The sequence below is a fragment of the Diabrotica undecimpunctata genome, chromosome 11 (genome assembly GCF_040954645.1).
Source record: "Diabrotica undecimpunctata isolate CICGRU chromosome 11, icDiaUnde3, whole genome shotgun sequence".
In the NCBI taxonomy this organism is placed as follows: Eukaryota; Metazoa; Arthropoda; class Insecta; order Coleoptera; family Chrysomelidae; genus Diabrotica; species Diabrotica undecimpunctata.
The window spans coordinates 8,416,170-8,434,451 of record NC_092813.1 but is presented as its reverse complement, the minus strand read 5'-3'; the positions used below and the strand labels follow the sequence as shown (position 1 = coordinate 8,434,451).

The 18,282-nt window shown below is 31.2% G+C and overlaps 2 protein-coding genes across 2 annotated transcripts in view; both read left to right on the top strand.

The window, feature by feature from the left end:
• The window catches only part of LOC140452637 (multiple C2 and transmembrane domain-containing protein-like), a 114,949-nt gene that overhangs the window by 46,037 nt on the left and 50,630 nt on the right, over positions 1-18,282 (top strand). The window lies entirely within an intron of this gene.
• LOC140452638 (uncharacterized) lies at positions 1,652-6,712 on the top strand. Its single transcript, XM_072546958.1, has 6 exons — positions 1,652-1,994; positions 2,187-3,533; positions 3,621-4,731; positions 5,083-5,239; positions 5,462-5,679; positions 6,175-6,712. The coding sequence occupies exons 1-6, from the start codon at positions 1,652-1,654 to the stop codon at positions 6,710-6,712; spliced, it is 3,714 nt and encodes a 1,237-aa protein (XP_072403059.1).

Sequence of the window (18,282 nt, the reverse complement as noted above, 5' to 3'; positions counted from 1 at the left end):
GTTTGCCAAAATACTAATTATTTGGAGCCATAAAATACTGGCCTATTTATATAGTTTTCGATATTATTTAAAATAAAGGTACCTTACCAATGTTTATCATTAAAATAAAACACTTTCACAAAACGCGTTTTTAACTTTGCAAAAACAGGTAAACGAATAATTAGAATTTAACGTCTTTACTCGTTGGCTGTTCTAATAAGACTCCATAGAGGGTACTTTCAAATAGAAAAAATTAAAATTTGTTTCTATTTAAAATGTTTAATGGAAACACTCATTTATTGTAAATTACAATGGAGCTGGCTTAAATTCGTAACAAAATGTCGCAAACCGCATGTTGATAGCTTTTGTCGAACTCGAGACTAAAAACGCATAAACATAAATAAGTATAGTATTGACTCACCCTTTATTATAACTTAAAATTAAATATGTGAGAGGTCATACAAATATATCGATCATTAAAACTTAATGTACAATTAAATGTTCAAATTGTTTTTCATCGTTGTCCACACAAAGATGTAATCCTTCGCGCGTAGACATAAGAGCTTCTTCAATCTCAGCTGTTGATATACTATTTATTGCGTGAAATATCTTCCAATAAAACAGGCAACTGATTTTCCAGAAAATCCAAATATGTTTCTCCATTTAAAGTTCTATCAAAGAAATATGGACCTACGATCTTTCCATCAACTATACCACTGTTGGAAACAATATCCAACACCTATGCAAAATTATTGGGACGCTTTGTAGGTTCGGGTGTGTTCGGTCGGAAGTGACAGTGTTTCTCCCTGCCACCACCAAAAAGTGACAAGTGACATTCTGCGCCAGTGCATTCATTACGCATAACGCCATTTTTTTTAGTTGTAGTTTTATAAAAAGTAAAAACATACATTAGCTCTGGCTTGTTGCCATCTAATTATTATTATTATTGAACTAGTAAATATTGTATTAGCTCTGGCTTATAGCCATCTAATTATCATAAGTGAATGGTGAATAGTCTAAATTAAATAAAGGTGTAACTACAGTAAGTTTCGTGAGTCTTATTTCAATTAATTAAGTATACAGTCCGCTAACCATCGAGGCTTTATTGTGCGTCTCGTACATAAATTATGGTCCATCGACACAGATGTGGAATCCAGAATTTTGGGAGCCCGAAACTGAAGGTAAATTCTCATATTTCCTGAAACATTAAAAAAGGAGCCCGCCAAATTTAGCGTCCAAACTGAAGTTTGCTGCCAGGCTGCCAGCTCTAATGTCAATAAATAGAACACGGAACGAAACCGTAAGTAAGACTGTTCTCTTCCCTTTATGACAATCATCGAGCCAAGGAACGCCGAGACACCAACTTGGATTTCTGTGCTCTGTGTTCGCGTTGACATTCACCGTTTCATTACGTCAAAAATTAACAATTTATTGGACATAACCCTATTAAGTAACAAATATTTACTTTGATTTCTGTTTTTAAAAATATAAGTATAGGTATTTGGTCCTATTTTTGTATGTATTGTCTTGTGTGTTATGTTTAATTAATATTTTAAAGGTAATTGTTTACTTTAACGACCGTTTTTCTTTTTTTTATCAGTGTTTCAGAATCTCATAGATACATTTTTATATTAAAAATACTTTGTCACTTAACTTAACAAAGCCTTTAAATATGTCTATAAAGGATTTGGAAAAACTGATAACAAGGAAAAGGCAAGCGGTAAGCACTATAAGTCGGGTAAAAAGATTTATTAGTGAACATAAAGATGATCCAGAAAGTTCAAAAAAGGATGATCTATTTTCTATTAGAAAAGACATGTTATGTGAATCATTTAAAACTATAACTGATTTAAATACAGAAATTGCTCATTTAGATGAAAATTTTGATGATGATATTGATGACATAGAAGCTGAATATGTAGATCTATTGGCAACCATCCAAGGAGTTACATCCATGAAAAACAATAAAATCACAGTGCCTTTAGTTCATAATATGCCACAGCATCATGCAACCAGTACCACTAAATTACTTTCAATTGAAATTCCCACATTTGATGGGAAAGATTTAACTAAATATAAATCATTTATAGATATATTTACAGCAGTTATAGACAAAAATATAAATTTAAAAAGCGTAGAAAAATTATTTTATCTAAAAAATTATTTAACACATGAAGCCCTCAGCTTAATAAATAATCTGCCATTAGTGAATGATTCATACAATGAAGCTTTACAAATTTTAAATAACAGATACAATAATGAAACTATGATTATTATTTCACATATTTACCAAGTTCTTGATATACCTGCCATGCAAAAAGGAACTGCTAGTTCATTACGAGAATTTATAAGTAAGGTCAAACAACAAATTGGTGCCTTAAAAAATCTTAATCAACCAGTAGATAGCTGGGATATGCTTTTAGTCTGTATACTGTCTAGAAAAATAGATCAGTTTAAGAATAGGTCATATCAAATTGATAGAGATAGTTCAAGTTTACCATCATTAAATGGATTTCTAAAATATCTCGAAAATAGGGCAATGGCTCTTGAAGCCACTAATAGTACATCTGAAACAAAGTTGAAGGAAAATAAACAACTTACACATTTAGTAACCAAATTACAAAGTAATGTTAAATGTCAATACTGTTCCATCAATGGACATAAACTTTATAGTTGCAAAAAATTTAAAGTCCTTTCAGTCAATGAAAGAATTTCCTTTGTTGATAGAAACAAACTATGTAAACTATGTTTAAACAGCCATACTGATAAATGTAGGTTAAATTTAAAATGCCAAACCTGTCACAAAGGACACAATTCATTACTGCACTTAGAAAAAGTGGCAGTAAGTTCTAATATTGCTCAATCTAATCAAGATGCAAGCACTTCATCGCAATACGATGCTGTAGTAAATTTTAATTCGATTTATAAAAATCGAGCAAATACAATCTTACCTACTGTAAAGGTAAAGGTTAGAACAGCATCAGGTCACAACTTGATTGTCAGAGGTTTGGTCGATACAGGCTCACAGGTTTCTTTGGTAACAAATAGTTTAGTAAAAAGGTTAAACCTAAAGACATACAATAATTATTTAGATATTGTAGGGATTTCACAAAATAGCACAAGAATCCAAAAGGCAGTTGATTTGAATATAGAATCATGTATATATGACTTCAGTACAAATATAAAATGTTCTGTAGTGGATATAATAACAGGGAATCTACCCAAGTTTAGTTTTAATACATCTAAAATACCAGAATTTGTTCAATTGTCTGATGACACTTTTAATCAAAGCGGTGAAATCAGTCTACTACTAGGAGCTGATGTTGTGTTTAAAATATTGCTCGCAGAAAAAATAAACTGCCAAGAACTAATACTTCAAAATACTCTTTTAGGTTTTATTGTTAGTGGATCTGTATCAACCAACCAGTTCTCAAATTTAAATATTGTATGCATGCATACAACTTATAGTGATTTAGACACTGCCATCTCTCAATTTTGGGAAATGGAAAAGGTTCCTGAAGTATTCTTAGAATTTACAAGTGATCAGGAAGCTTGTGAGGCTAGTTTTCAAAATTCAATAAAAATAATGGAAAATAAATATCAAGTTAATCTGCCTCTAAAACAAGAAAATATTAATTTAGGCAACTCTTTTGCTGTAGCTCTTAAGAGATTTGAAAACTTAGAGAAAAGGTTTGTTCTAAACCCAACTCTATACTTTGATTATAAAAAATTCATAGATGAATATATTCAACTTGGTCATGCTAAAATTGTTCATTATGATCCAAAAATTTTAAATAATGGCGAGGTTTATTTTATGGCTCACCATCCAGTAATAAGAGAGGATAAGAAGACTACAAAATTAAGAATAGTTTTTGACGGTAGTATGAAATCTAAGAGCAAAAAGTGCTTAAATGATTTTCTATATAATGGTGCTGTTGTACAAAATGAACTATTTGATATATTAATCCTATTTAGAATTTATAAATATATTATATCTACTGATATTAAACAAATGTTTAGAATGATACTTATTCACCCTGAAGACAGAAGATATTTAAATATATTATGGAGAGAACCACATAGTGAGCTAAAGTGTATCCAGTTGCAAACAATAACATATGGGTTACGAAGCTCATCGTTTCTAGCTACTAGATGTTTAGTCGAACTAGCCAATACAGAAGGACAAAATTTTCCTTTGGCAGCTAAAGCATTAATAAATAATACCTATGTAGATGACATCCTAGCAGGAAGTGATACTATAGAAGAAGCAAAGAAACTCAAAAATGAACTAATTTCTCTTTTGCAACTAAGGTCATTTTCCTTGCACAAGTGGTGTTCAAACGATCCAAGAATAATAAGTGATATCCCCAAAGAAAATCAACATTTTGATGAAATTGACATAAATAAAATCAACTTTGTTGTAAAAACATTAGGTTTATCATATGATACCATTACTGATAATTTTAAACTGTCATCGCCAAAAATTAATATCAATGACTGTCTAACAAAAAGACAGGTATTAAGCTTTATATCAAAATTTTATGATCCTTTAGGATTAGCAGGTCCAGTGTTAGTCAAAGCAAAAGTTATAATGCAGACAATTTGGCTTCGTAAAATTAAATGGGATGAGGTACTGCCTAATGATTTGCAGGAAATTTGGAAAAATTTTATTACTGGTCTAATAAATATGCCAGTTTTAAAAATTCCAAGAAATTTAGCCTTTACTGATGCTGAAAGTATTGAACTTATAGGGTACTGTGATTCATCAATGCAAGCATATGGAGCAGCACTTTATGCTCGAACTATTTGTCATGACACAGTTAATGTTAATTTAATTTGCTCAAAGTCTAGAATCGTTCCAATAAATAAAAAGTTAACTATACCTAAACTAGAGCTAAATGGTGCCTTGTTGTTAACTAATTTAACTTTTAAAATTCATAATTTGTTAAAAGCAAATATTAAAAAGATTTTTCTTTATTGTGACTCAAATATAGTATTGGCTTGGTTAAAAACCGAACCTGTCAAATTAACTCCTTATGTAGCTAATCGTGTTTTAAAAATTCAAAACATGTCCACAAACTTTAAATGGCTTTATATTAATAGCAAAGAAAACCCAGCAGACTGCCTTTCTAGAGGCTTGGAGCCTAATGATATTGAGTTGCATCCCTTATGGTTTACTGGTCCAAAAATGCTGTTGGACAAAAATTTTGCTCATAATGAGCTACCTGTTCAATTTCCTTATCCAATGCCTGAACAAAAAGTTAGTGTACATGTTATACAAACAAAGGAAAATACATTCTTTAAAAAATACTCCAATATAACTAAACTGCAAAGAATTACAGCATACATTCTACGATTTAAAAATAATTCTCTAAGTAAATTGAAAGGCACAGAAAAATTTTCTGGTAATTTAAATTTGATAGAGTTAGATAATTCTTTAAAGGTAATTATAAAGTGTCAACAATATTATCATTTTTCTCAGGAAATTAAAGATCTTATATCAAATATAGTTTTAAAATCACCATTAAGTACGCTGTCTCCTTTTGTTGATGGTGATGGGCTTTTAAGAGTAGGTGGTAGATTACATAATTCTAACATCTTATATACTCAAAAGCATCCAATAATTTTGCCAAAGGCTAGTCATGTTACAGATCTCATAATAAGGCATGAACATTTGAAATTACTTCATGCTGGTCCCAGGCAAGTGCTAAGTTCATTAAATTTAAATTATTGGTTAATAAATGGAAACCGAGAAGTAAAAAAAATTACTAAAAAGTGTGTAATATGCTTCAAATTTAAAGCAAAATGTTCTGAACAATTAATGGGATCTCTACCAGAAACAAGAGTTTGTGCTGCTAGAGTATTTCAAAATGTGGGAATAGACTTTTGTGGGACTTTTCTCGTCAAGCAATCGAGAATAAGAAAATCAATAAGCACAAAAGCCTATATAGCTCTTTTTGTGTGCTTTTCTGTAAAAGCTATCCACATGGAACTATTATCAGACCTTACTACTGAAACTTTTTTAGCAGCATTTAAGCGCTTCATTTCTCGCCGTGGGAAGCCTTTGAACTTATATTGTGATAATGGATCCACGTTCAAGGGTGCTAACAATCAAATTAATAACTTTTATAATCAATCAGTAAAAATAGAAAATGTCGGTTTAAATGAAAAAATTAAATTTAGTTTTATTCCCAGTTACTCCCCAGTTTTTGGTGGTTTGTGGGAGGCTGGAGTAAAAAGTGCCAAATACCACATAAAAAGAGTCATGGGCACAAATGAGCTCACATATGAGCAATTTAATACATTAATTGTACAAGTGGAAGGTATCTTGAATTCAAGACCACTTATGGCTATGTCACAAGATCCAACAAATCTGGAATATTTAACACCAGGACATTTTCTTATAGGAGCCCCCATAACCAGCTTTCCAGAACCTGATATTACCGAAGTTCCAAAAAATCGTATAAAATTTTGGAATCTCTGTACTCAAATGCAACAGCACTTTTGGAAAAAGTGGCATCAAGACTATTTAACACAGTTGCAAAATAGGCCAAAATGGAAAAATAAACTACCTAATTTAAAGGAAGATATGTTAGTCTTACTAAAAGAAGACAATATTCCATCATTTAAATGGGCACTTGCACGTATCACCAAGGTTATCCCTGGAAAGGATAAAATGGTTAGGGTTGTTAAAGTTAAAACCAAAAATGGTACCTATGTAAGATTAATTTAGAAATTAAAATCGCTTTTGCTGATATAAACTTTTTTGAAAGAAAATTACATGAGTTACGTACCAAGGCCTACAATATCTTAAATTTCCACACATTTAATGAATTTAATCGTAGACAAAGAATTAAATACAACACAAAATTTCATAAAATCAAAAAAATACAAATTAATAAGTTCAATAGTCAAAAGGATGTTGTTAGATCTAAATGTACAAACGTTATTACAAACTTTTTGCATAAAGAAGTCAAAGATCATTTTTTAAATAAATACTATATGCAAACTAAACTTTTTCTTAAAAACCATCCTGAAATTTATATTGTTAAAAGCGATAAAGGTAACGTAACTGTTGTAATGTACAAAGAGGATTATCTACAAAAAACTGGAGAACTCTTAAATGATACTAAGTATTACACTACACTTGGAAGGAGTCCTGTTTGTACTTTGCAACAAAAAGCAAATTGTCTAGTATCTAAATTAAACATAAAGAAATTTATTGATAATAAAAAAGCAAAAGAGCTCAAAATTTATAATTCTATTGCTCCACGGTTCTATGCTCTGCCAAAAATACATAAACCAACTTTATCTATGAGACCAATTGTTTCATCTTTATGCCCTCCTAATGGACCAATAGCACAGCTCCTCACTGACATCTTAACTAATGCTTATAGTTTAAACAACAATTTTTACATTAAAGATTCATTTGATTTTAGTTCTTTCATTAATAATTTCCAATTACCACAAAATTATGTTTTAGTTAGTTTTGATGTAACATCTCTTTTTACTAATTTGCCTTTAGATTTAATCATAAGTAGTGTTGAAAAACATTGGAATGAGATTTCACAACACACTAATATTGACTTATTACATTTCAAAACACTTATCAACTTTGTTTTTGATTCTAATATTTTTATATTTAATGGTGTATTTTATAAACAAATTTTTGGTAGTCCTATGGGATCTAGTCTTTCACCCATTCTAAGTAGCTATGTCATGGATGATGTTATCAGTGATTGTATCAGTAATTGCACTTTTTTCATTCCTTTTATTAAGAGATATGTAGATGATTTAGTTTTGGCACTTCCTAAACACAAAATTCATGAAACAGTCAACATTTTCAACAGTCATAATCAACATATACAATTCACAGTTGAGGAAGAGGTAGATATTTCTCTACCATTCCTTGACATGAGAATTGTAAGAAATACAGACAATATGTTGAAAACCAGATGGTTCAGAAAACCCATATGTAGTAATAGATTTATAAGCTATTACTCTCACCATCCAAATAAGATGAAAATGAACCTTATAACAGGATTAAAAGAACGTGTTTTAAAACTTTCTCATCCAGATTATCTACAGGAAGATCTTCAGTTATTAAAAAATATTCTAATTGAAAACTCTTATACTCCAGATATGCTACATAGGATGCTTTTTTCTAATATTGGTAATATAAATAATTTAACACCATTTTTTGCTCAATCTCAAAACATTGTATCTAATAATCAGAACATCTATTATCATTCACTACCTTTTATACCATCAATAACACCTAAATTAATACAAACACTAAAGGTTATTGACAATATAAAAATAGCAACAAAGAACATCAAAACTATTTCATCTTTATATTCTAAAACTAAATATCCTATAGACAAATTTGAAAAAACGAATTTAGTATACAGCATTAGTTGTACTCAGTGTGAGGCTGAATATGTTGGTGAGACCGGAAGAAATCTTTCAAATCGCATTATTTCCCACAAAAGTGATTGCAGAATTAAAAAACCATCTTGTGCTTTGGCAGAACATGTAATCGATAAAGACCATATTATGGATTTTGATAACATTAAAATTTTATGTAGTGAAAGTAATAAATTTAAAAGGACTTTTTTGGAAATGGTTTGTATTAGCAAAAATGATAAGAGTTTAAACAAAAGATCTGAAATTCAAAATTTAAGCAAAATTTATAATTATATTCTTTCTTTATGATTTATATATAAAACTTGTAAAATGTCATATTTAATTCTCCATATATCTGTCACATTCTTTCAGACATCTGTCAACGGTGAATAAATCTTCTTCTTTTTGTTACTAAACAAAAAAGAATGTTTAAACGAAGTTTTACTTTTGGCAATATAATTGTCAAAAATAAAAATTTTATGTTGGCATTTATGACATTGAGGCTATTTGTAATTGGTTGCTATTTGAACTTATTTATAAATTCAATTATTCTTATATTAAAAAAATGTTTTCAAAATTATAAAAATTTTTCAGAGAAACATTTATTAGATAAAAACATTTTTGTATTAAATATTTTGAAGATGTAAGCAGTGATTTTTACTTACCAAACTAATTTTTATTTGGTAAGTTAACAAAAATTGTTTTTTCTTTTTAGTTCAACCTTGTAAGTATTTTGTCTTTTTTAGCTCTTGATAATAATTGTAAACACAATTGAAAGCTCGAGAATAAAAAAATAGTTAACCAATAGCCCTATTATTGACTCCAACCCATCCAAAACAGTTATATATTTGTTCCAAACGAGTCACAAGTACTTCTTTTTTCTTATTCTTGTAGAAAAATATGGGTTTTTTCGATGACATCCGAAACGATTATGGGCAATCTACAGTCAGAATTCTGAAGGATTGGACTAGAATTACCATCAAACTTGCTGCTTTACACAATCAAAAGACCTTTTTGTTGAAGTGTAGATCTAATGGATGTTTCCCTGGACATGTTACAAATGACCTAGTTAATGTAAATTCCCTTTTACATCATCGGACTGGGAATATTCACCATGATGCTGGGAAATTATGTGACAGGTTTGAAAGAAATATTATTAATTTAGAAATTAAAATCGCTTTTGCTGATATAAACTTTTTTGAAAGAAAATTACATGAGTTACGTACCAAGGCCTACAATATCTTAAATTTCCACACATTTAATGAATTTAATCGTAGACAAAGAATTAAATACAACACAAAATTTCATAAAATCAAAAAAATACAAATTAATAAGTTCAATAGTCAAAAGGATGTTGTTAGATCTAAATGTACAAACGTTATTACAAACTTTTTGCATAAAGAAGTCAAAGATCATTTTTTAAATAAATACTATATGCAAACTAAACTTTTTCTTAAAAACCATCCTGAAATTTATATTGTTAAAAGCGATAAAGGTAACGTAACTGTTGTAATGTACAAAGAGGATTATCTACAAAAAACTGGAGAACTCTTAAATGATACTAAGTATTACACTACACTTGGAAGGAGTCCTGTTTGTACTTTGCAACAAAAAGCAAATTGTCTAGTATCTAAATTAAACATAAAGAAATTTATTGATAATAAAAAAGCAAAAGAGCTCAAAATTTATAATTCTATTGCTCCACGGTTCTATGCTCTGCCAAAAATACATAAACCAACTTTATCTATGAGACCAATTGTTTCATCTTTATGCCCTCCTAATGGACCAATAGCACAGCTCCTCACTGACATCTTAACTAATGCTTATAATTTAAACAACAATTTTTACATTAAAGATTCATTTGATTTTAGTTCTTTCATTAATAATTTCCAATTACCACAAAATTATGTTTTAGTTAGTTTTGATGTAACATCTCTTTTTACTAATTTGCCTTTAGATTTAATCATAAGTAGTGTTGAAAAACATTGGAATGAGATTTCACAACACACTAATATTGACTTATTACATTTCAAAACACTTATCAACTTTGTTTTTGATTCTAATATTTTTATATTTAATGGTGTATTTTATAAACAAATTTTTGGTAGTCCTATGGGATCTAGTCTTTCACCCATTCTAAGTAGCTATGTCATGGATGATGTTATCAGTGATTGTATCAGTAATTGCACTTTTTTCATTCCTTTTATTAAGAGATATGTAGATGATTTAGTTTTGGCACTTCCTAAACACAAAATTCATGAAACAGTCAACATTTTCAACAGTCATAATCAACATATACAATTCACAGTTGAGGAAGAGGTAGATATTTCTCTACCATTCCTTGACATGAGAATTGTAAGAAATACAGACAATATGTTGAAAACCAGATGGTTCAGAAAACCCATATGTAGTAATAGATTTATAAGCTATTACTCTCACCATCCAAATAAGATGAAAATGAACCTTATAACAGGATTAAAAGAACGTGTTTTAAAACTTTCTCATCCAGATTATCTACAGGAAGATCTTCAGTTATTAAAAAATATTCTAATTGAAAACTCTTATCCTACAGATATGCTACATAGGATGCTTTTTTCTAATATTGGTAATATAAATAATTTAACATCATTTTTTGCTCAATCTCAAAACATTGTATCTAACAATCAGAACATCTATTATCATTCACTACCTTTTATACCATCATTAACACCTAAATTAATACAAACACTAAAGGTTATTGACAATATAAAAATAGCAACAAAGAACATCAAAACTATTTCATCTTTATATTCTAAAACTAAATATCCTATAGACAAATTTGAAAAAACGAATTTAGTATACAGCATTAGTTGTACTCAGTGTGAGGCTGAATATGTTGGTGAGACCGGAAGAAATCTTTCAAATCGCATTATTTCCCACAAAAGTGATTGCAGAATTAAAAAACCATCTTGTGCTTTGGCAGAACATGTAATCGATAAAGACCATATTATGGATTTTGATAACATTAAAATTTTATGTAGTGAAAGTAATAAATTTAAAAGGACTTTTTTGGAAATGGTTTGTATTAGCAAAAATGATAAGAGTTTAAACAAAAGATCTTAAATTCAAAATTTAAGCAAAATTTATAATTATATTCTTTCTTTATGATTTATATATAAAACTTGTAAAATGTCATATTTAATTCTCCATATATCTGTCACATTCTTTCAGACATCTGTCAACGGTGAATAAATCTTCTTCTTTTTGTTACTAAACAAAAAAGAATGTTTAAACGAAGTTTTACTTTTGGCAATATAATTGTCAAAAATAAAAATTTTATGTTGGCATTTATGACATTGAGGCTATTTGTAATTGGTTGCTATTTGAACTTATTTATAAATTCAATTATTCTTATATTAAAAAAATGTTTTCAAAATTATAAAAATTTTTCAGAGAAACATTTATTAGATAAAAACATTTTTGTATTAAATATTTTGAAGATGTAAGCAGTGATTTTTACTTACCAAACTAATTTTTATTTGGTAAGTTAACAAAAATTGTGTTTTCTTTTTAGTTCAACCTTGTAAGTATTTTGTCTTTTTTAGCTCTTGATAATAATTGTAAACACAATTGAAAGCTCGAGAATAAAAAAATAGTTAACCAATAGCCCTATTATTGACTCCAACCCATCCAAAACAGTTATATATTTGTTCCAAACGAGTCACAAGTACTTCTTTTTTCTTATTCTTATATATATATATATATATATATATATATATATATATATATATATATATATATATATATAAATAAAATGCCGTTATCTAGAAGGATCGATGACCTTCCCCATTAGAACGGAATTCGATCGAATAGACGAGAGGATCACTCAAGGACTGGTCTTTCGGCGAATTTACTAGAATTCGGTCTACGGCTGGAACTGGTTTTAGTGTAGGGGTTCTTTGGATACTGTTTACTAAAAAAATACTTATTAGAAAAACATGTTTACAGTTGTGAGTCATAGGATGCGTCATTATCTATCGTAACAACAGACATGAATACGGATGTGTTTTTGTCATTGGAAAAAGACTAAAATCAGCAGTGATAGATTTCAAGCCAATAAACGAACGAATCTGCTATATTTGACTAAAGGGTAAGTGGTTCAATCTTACAATATTCTCAATATATGCCCTAACAGAAGATGCCGAATAAGATAGAAAGGATGAATATTATGAATTATTCGACCAACAGTATAAAGCTGCTCCAAAACACGACGTCAAAATAGTGTTGGGAGATTGCAACGCTTAACTAGGTTAGCAAGATTATTTAAGAGAAGTAATTGGTAAACATAGCTTGCATTACACAAAAAATGATAATGGACACCGGCTAATACAATCTGTATCTGTAGAGTAGGGAGGGTGAGTTAAGTTTCACAGCACTTAGGCCACAATTCACCCCTTGTGCATCCTCCCAGGGAGCTGTCAAACTTAGATCATTGTCGATCCTGCCATTTCTAGGAAGGTGGATAAGTCAGCAGGAGACATCTCTCTTATGTAGGCCAGGACTCGCCGAACGCGTACTCTCGTATTAACGATAACTCCGAGCATTCACATAGGAAATGCTCTACAGTTTCTTTTTTTCGTTCACACTTCCTACATAGAGGTGTGTCTGCTAGGCCCAGTGTGTGAAGGTGTTTGCTTAGTTGACAATGACCAGTCAAAAAACCAACTGTCAAACGTAGGTTTTTCCTGGTCATTCCCAAGTACTTCTTTGATGTTGACTCTTCCAAGTTACTTATTGTTACCCTGGCAAGTTTACACCCTTGCCTTTCTTCCCATCTTTTTACGGTTTGCGTATGGGAGTGACATTTGACAATTTCCACGATTATTGTAGTTGACCAACCAAAAAGATCCCCAGGTACTAAGAGTATTAGGCCTGCCGCCAGCAATGCGGTTGCCTTTATTCCTATTGTGTCCTTTAGCCCACCTCAGGATGGGCTACCTGGGTATTACCATCCGAAGCTTGAGTTAGTGACTGGTGACACTACATTACTAACCCTGATGTGACACGTGATCTATTCAAGGTTAGTAGCGCTTGTCTGCTATTTGTGCAGATCATTATAGTGTTTCCTGCTATACATTTTTGGGTTATCTCTTTTGCGGCTATGGAGATACTAGTCAGTTTTGTCTGAACTACGCTGGCATTTTTCCCATACCCCACTTTATCCTTAGGTTTAGTGATCTGTTGTCTATCCCGCATCCTTTGCTTTTATTTTGGAGCAATCGGTGTATATGCAATAGGCATTTGCCACGTTTGTCTCCCTATACTGTCTTATTTTGATTTTGCAGGGTTTGTTAAAGACAAACTTTGGTTCAATTGAGTCGCATCCTGCCTATAGCAGTGGTAGCGCACCCAGCTCTTCCCGCCAGAAACGAGTTCTCAATTGTCCTATTCCTACATCAAGGTTTGTACCAGCTGAGCGCAGTCGCATCATTGTCACTAGCGCCACACATATTTGACACATATATCTATAGGCGTGATGCCAATGATCAACTCCATTGCAGCAGTTGGTCTAGTTTTCATGGCACCTGTTATATTTATGCAAGATATCCGCTAAATACGGTTTATTTTGTTAACCGTTGTTGCCTGTAGCACTTTTGGTATCCAAGCAATAGCTCCGTAAGTTACTTGTAAGTAAGCATTGGTCTAATGACAGCAGTGCCCAGGCGATCACCCTGGGCGAAAGGCCCCAGGCGCGTCCGACCGTTCGTCGACACTGCTTATAGGCAATATATGCTCTTTTAGCTCTACCATCTAAGTGTGAGTTCCATGTTAACTTCCTCTCAAGGGTAATACCAAGGTACTTCACCTCGTCAGAAAAATTTAAACTGTAGTTTAGAATCCTTGGGGGTATTAAGCCCGTGATTCTTCTTTTCCTGGTAAAGAGGACTATCTCTGTTTTTTTTTACGATTTATAGATAGTGGGTGTTCCTTGCACCATATTTCTATTAGTCGGAGAGCAACTTGTAATCTCTCACATAGTGTGTTCTCAAACTTAACGCTTTGCGGGACAGCAATATCGTTTGCATAGGCTATTGTGTAGAAACCGTTGCTGCTGAGCTGACCAACCAGTGTATCAAGAATTATGTTCCAAAGGAGTGGTGATAGCCCCCCTCCCTGTGGACACCCCCTCGTAACCATGCCTCTAATAGAAACGTCTTCTACATTTATGCTTATTGCTCTATTAGAGATCATACTAAATACTCATTCGCTTACGGCCAGAAGAACATTCCTGACGTTGAGCTGTTGGGTGATGGTTGGGAATGTGGTTTTATCAAACGCTCTCTCAATGTCTATGAATATACCAAGGGGAGGATTTCTTATTATCCAGCGATCTTTCAATTCTTCTCACTACATGATGCAGTGCAGAATCGGTAGAACTTCCCGAAGTATATGCTTGCTGATTTGGGTGAAGTGGGTTATGGACCAAAACGGGAGTTAGTGACGAGAGCCATTAAACAACTACAAAAATATAACATGGATATAACAGCAATACAGGAAATAAGATGGCCAGCAACAAGAATTCTGGAAATGGAAGAGACTATAGCCTTTTGGTCGGGTATTAAGAATAGTGAACTGTTTTTTATTATTAATCTAATTTATTGTTTTTTATTTATTATCAAAGGTTCTACACTTATAACACTTATAAGTTTATTTTAAGTCTTTATTTGTACAATATAACTAATTTATCTTACACTAATAATTATATAATTTATCTACGTGCGTTACATTTTAAAAACTCGACGCGATGCTCAAAAACTAACGGGTCCTCTAAATGAAATGTCCCATATATATAAATAAAATGCCGTTATCTAGAATGATCGATGACCTTCCCCATTAGAACGGAATTCCATCGAATAGACGAGAGGGTCACTCAAGGACTGGTCTTTCGGCGAATTTACTAGAATTCGGTCGACGGCTGGAACTGTTTTTAGCGTAGGGGTCCCTTGGATATTGTTTATTAAAAAAATACTTACTAGAAAAACATGTTTACAGTTTTAAGTCATATGATGCGTCATTATCTATCGTAACATTGCCCCCCCTCTTAAAATATGGTTCCTCCTGGAACCTTGTCGGGACTGGAACTGGAACGGTATGCTGGTATCGGCAACTAGACCCTCTTTTACTTCCAGTTGTATAAAAATGACAAGGGACGGTTTTCTCTCCGCGCCAGTAACTATGCGGATTGCAACAGTCTAACACCTGGACCTCGGTGGCTTTAAAGATCACCTCCACCATACTTCGGATAACCCTCCAATCTAATTGGCGGCGCCCTAACTTTGGCATGGCTAACTTTTGCACGTCGGACTCTAGTACGTGCTCTCTCAATTGAAGTAAGGCTTCCCATACATTGGTCACGGGCAATGTCTTTCGTTACCAGGTAGAAAAGGTAACGTGATGCATCTTGGAGTTTCAAGGCTTTCCCGGGAGCTGGGACTTTTCATTGAAGTTCTGCAACTCGACCGAACTTCCTTCGAAATACGGATGCCAACCCTGGTGCGTCTTTAATACTGGCCAGAATGGTAAGGGCCAGCGAGTAGTCATCGAGAAGCGCGAGTAGATCTTGCTTTTCTTCAGTGGTAACACCATGTCTTGCTTTACCGGTACCTCTATAGGCACCCCTTTCCCCTCGGAATCTTATCGGAATATATATATATATATATATATATATATATATATATATATATATATATATATATATATATATATATATTGAAAAAGTTCTATTTTATTATTTTTATTTTTATTTATAATAAATGTTGTAATTTTTAAAATCTGTGGTTCGTTGTTTAATTTAATATATACCTCAGCTAGCTCAATTATGTGTTCTAAGCAATCTGTCACTGTGTGACATCGACTCTGTAGTCTCCTGGTAGAGTTCAAAAAGAAATTAAACCAAAATTTACTTTAGACCTTTGATAAATTAACCCAAATGAAGCACGTTATTTATTAATATTGAACAAATTTAATCTAAACAATAAAATTCGTCTGCAACTTGGGTTGCCTTTAAAAATTTACAAAAATAGGAATCGTATAAATCTTAATGTGGTTTAGAGTCGTGACAATAATAATTTATTACAAAATGTGGAGACTCTATACAAGTACCTAAAACTAAATAAATATTGCAACTTTATAAAGTGTTTAAATGAACTATAAAGAAAAGAAAATGAACACTTTATTCCGCTGACTTTTAACTTGCATTCAAATATAATCAAAATTTCAAATGATCCCCAAAATTATTATCCAACCTTACTTTAAAACAGTTCTGATTTATTTAAAGAAAACTAACTACTCGCAAAATAATTGGTGAAACTGGAATATCAATCCTCTCTTCGGAAGTTAAGGTACGTACTATTCTATTTTTAATTTAATGATCATTAATATTTTCAATTTTTTAAGGCCTATCGCAATTATGTTAATTCATGAATTTTAATTTTCTCAATTTAAATGACATTTCTGTACTCCAATAATAATTTATAAGTTAAATTGTTTCTCTTACTCTCTGGAACAAATTCTGGATATCTCTGCTGTGGAAACTGTGAAAAAACTAAAATTCTCTTTAGACGAGTTAAAAAAAACACTCCCGACCTATTCCACAATTTCAGGACTCTCCTTTCAAAATTTCTTGTCGGCCTCCCCCAAAATCCATCATTCGTTGCTAACAGCAACCAACGTTCTTTTTTCTTTTCGTCTTCTATTTTTTTTTAAACCATAAAACTGTCCTGTTCTGACACATTTGTCAATCCACATTAATTTCTCATAATCACTTTAATCACATCTAATTTGGGAATTTATAAAAAAAAATGTTCAGATATAAAACTTATTCTATTACAATGCTAATACAATTTATTCTTTTCATCTCCACATCATTGTAATTTCTTATTTAACAAAACCCCTATTAATTTAGCTCCCATAGACTTGCTTGACAGTTTATTTTCTGACGTTTTCAAAATTTCTATGTTTAAATATTTTTTAAGAATTCTTCTTTTTTTGTTCTTTTTAAGGTTTAGACGATTCACCTATACACTAGGCAACTATACTATTCAGAAATTATTAACACTATACCAGGTAAGTCAAAATTAATTTATTTAACAATTTACTAATCTTTTTCTCTCTTTTATTTCAGAGTCGAACCCATATTGTGATGGCTTCATGAAATTCATGAACAACAAACTCATATAAAAATCCATTTAAGTTGTATCCTTTTTTAACATATTGAAATCATTTCAACTTCCCCCCAATTTGGATTTTGTTCAGTGCTAACTATCAGCACTTACTAAATCTAAATTCTTACCGGTAAACTTAAATATTTTATTAATATTAACATAACAATAAACTGACTTTTATTAATAAGCATATCTCTTGAATATTTTTTTTTATAATTTACTCTATGACAAATACAGAATTCTCCAAATAAAATCTACAAATCTTTCACTAATTATATCAACTTCAGAATCAAATTTCCAAGTACTTTCCCAATTTCTTTACTTCTTTTCCTGTACTATTTATTTCTTGTACTATTTTCGTAGAAATTCTTATAATTGTTCCCCTATATACTATTTCATATACTATTTCAGTATCTTCATTCATTGCCGCATTATTATTTATTCTTTTTATATCCGCATATAATATTCATTTCATCATCTCTACATATAACTCTCTATATTTTATATTTCAATATTTCTTATAATTTTATTTTTCATCTTATTTCCGCATATACTATTTATCATTATAATATTCCCTATTTCCCAATTTCTACAAAATATCGATTTGTCCATAGTACTTTGCTCATTTATTTATACTTGTAACTCCTATAAATCTACTTGAAAATAAATCAACCTTTTATGTTTATATAAATTC

Excerpts from the sequence above, each read along its gene's own strand:
- LOC140452638 (XM_072546958.1), top strand. The coding sequence starts at position 1,652 with ATGTCTATAAAGGATTTGGAAAAACTGATAACAAGGAAAAGGCAAGCG. Across the intron at positions 1,995-2,186 it reads GCCACAGCATCATGCAACCA|TGAATGATTCATACAATGAA; the intron begins GTACCACTAAAT and ends ATCTGCCATTAG. Across the intron at positions 5,240-5,461 it reads ATCCAATGCCTGAACAAAAA|GAAATTAAAGATCTTATATC; the intron begins GTTAGTGTACAT and ends CATTTTTCTCAG.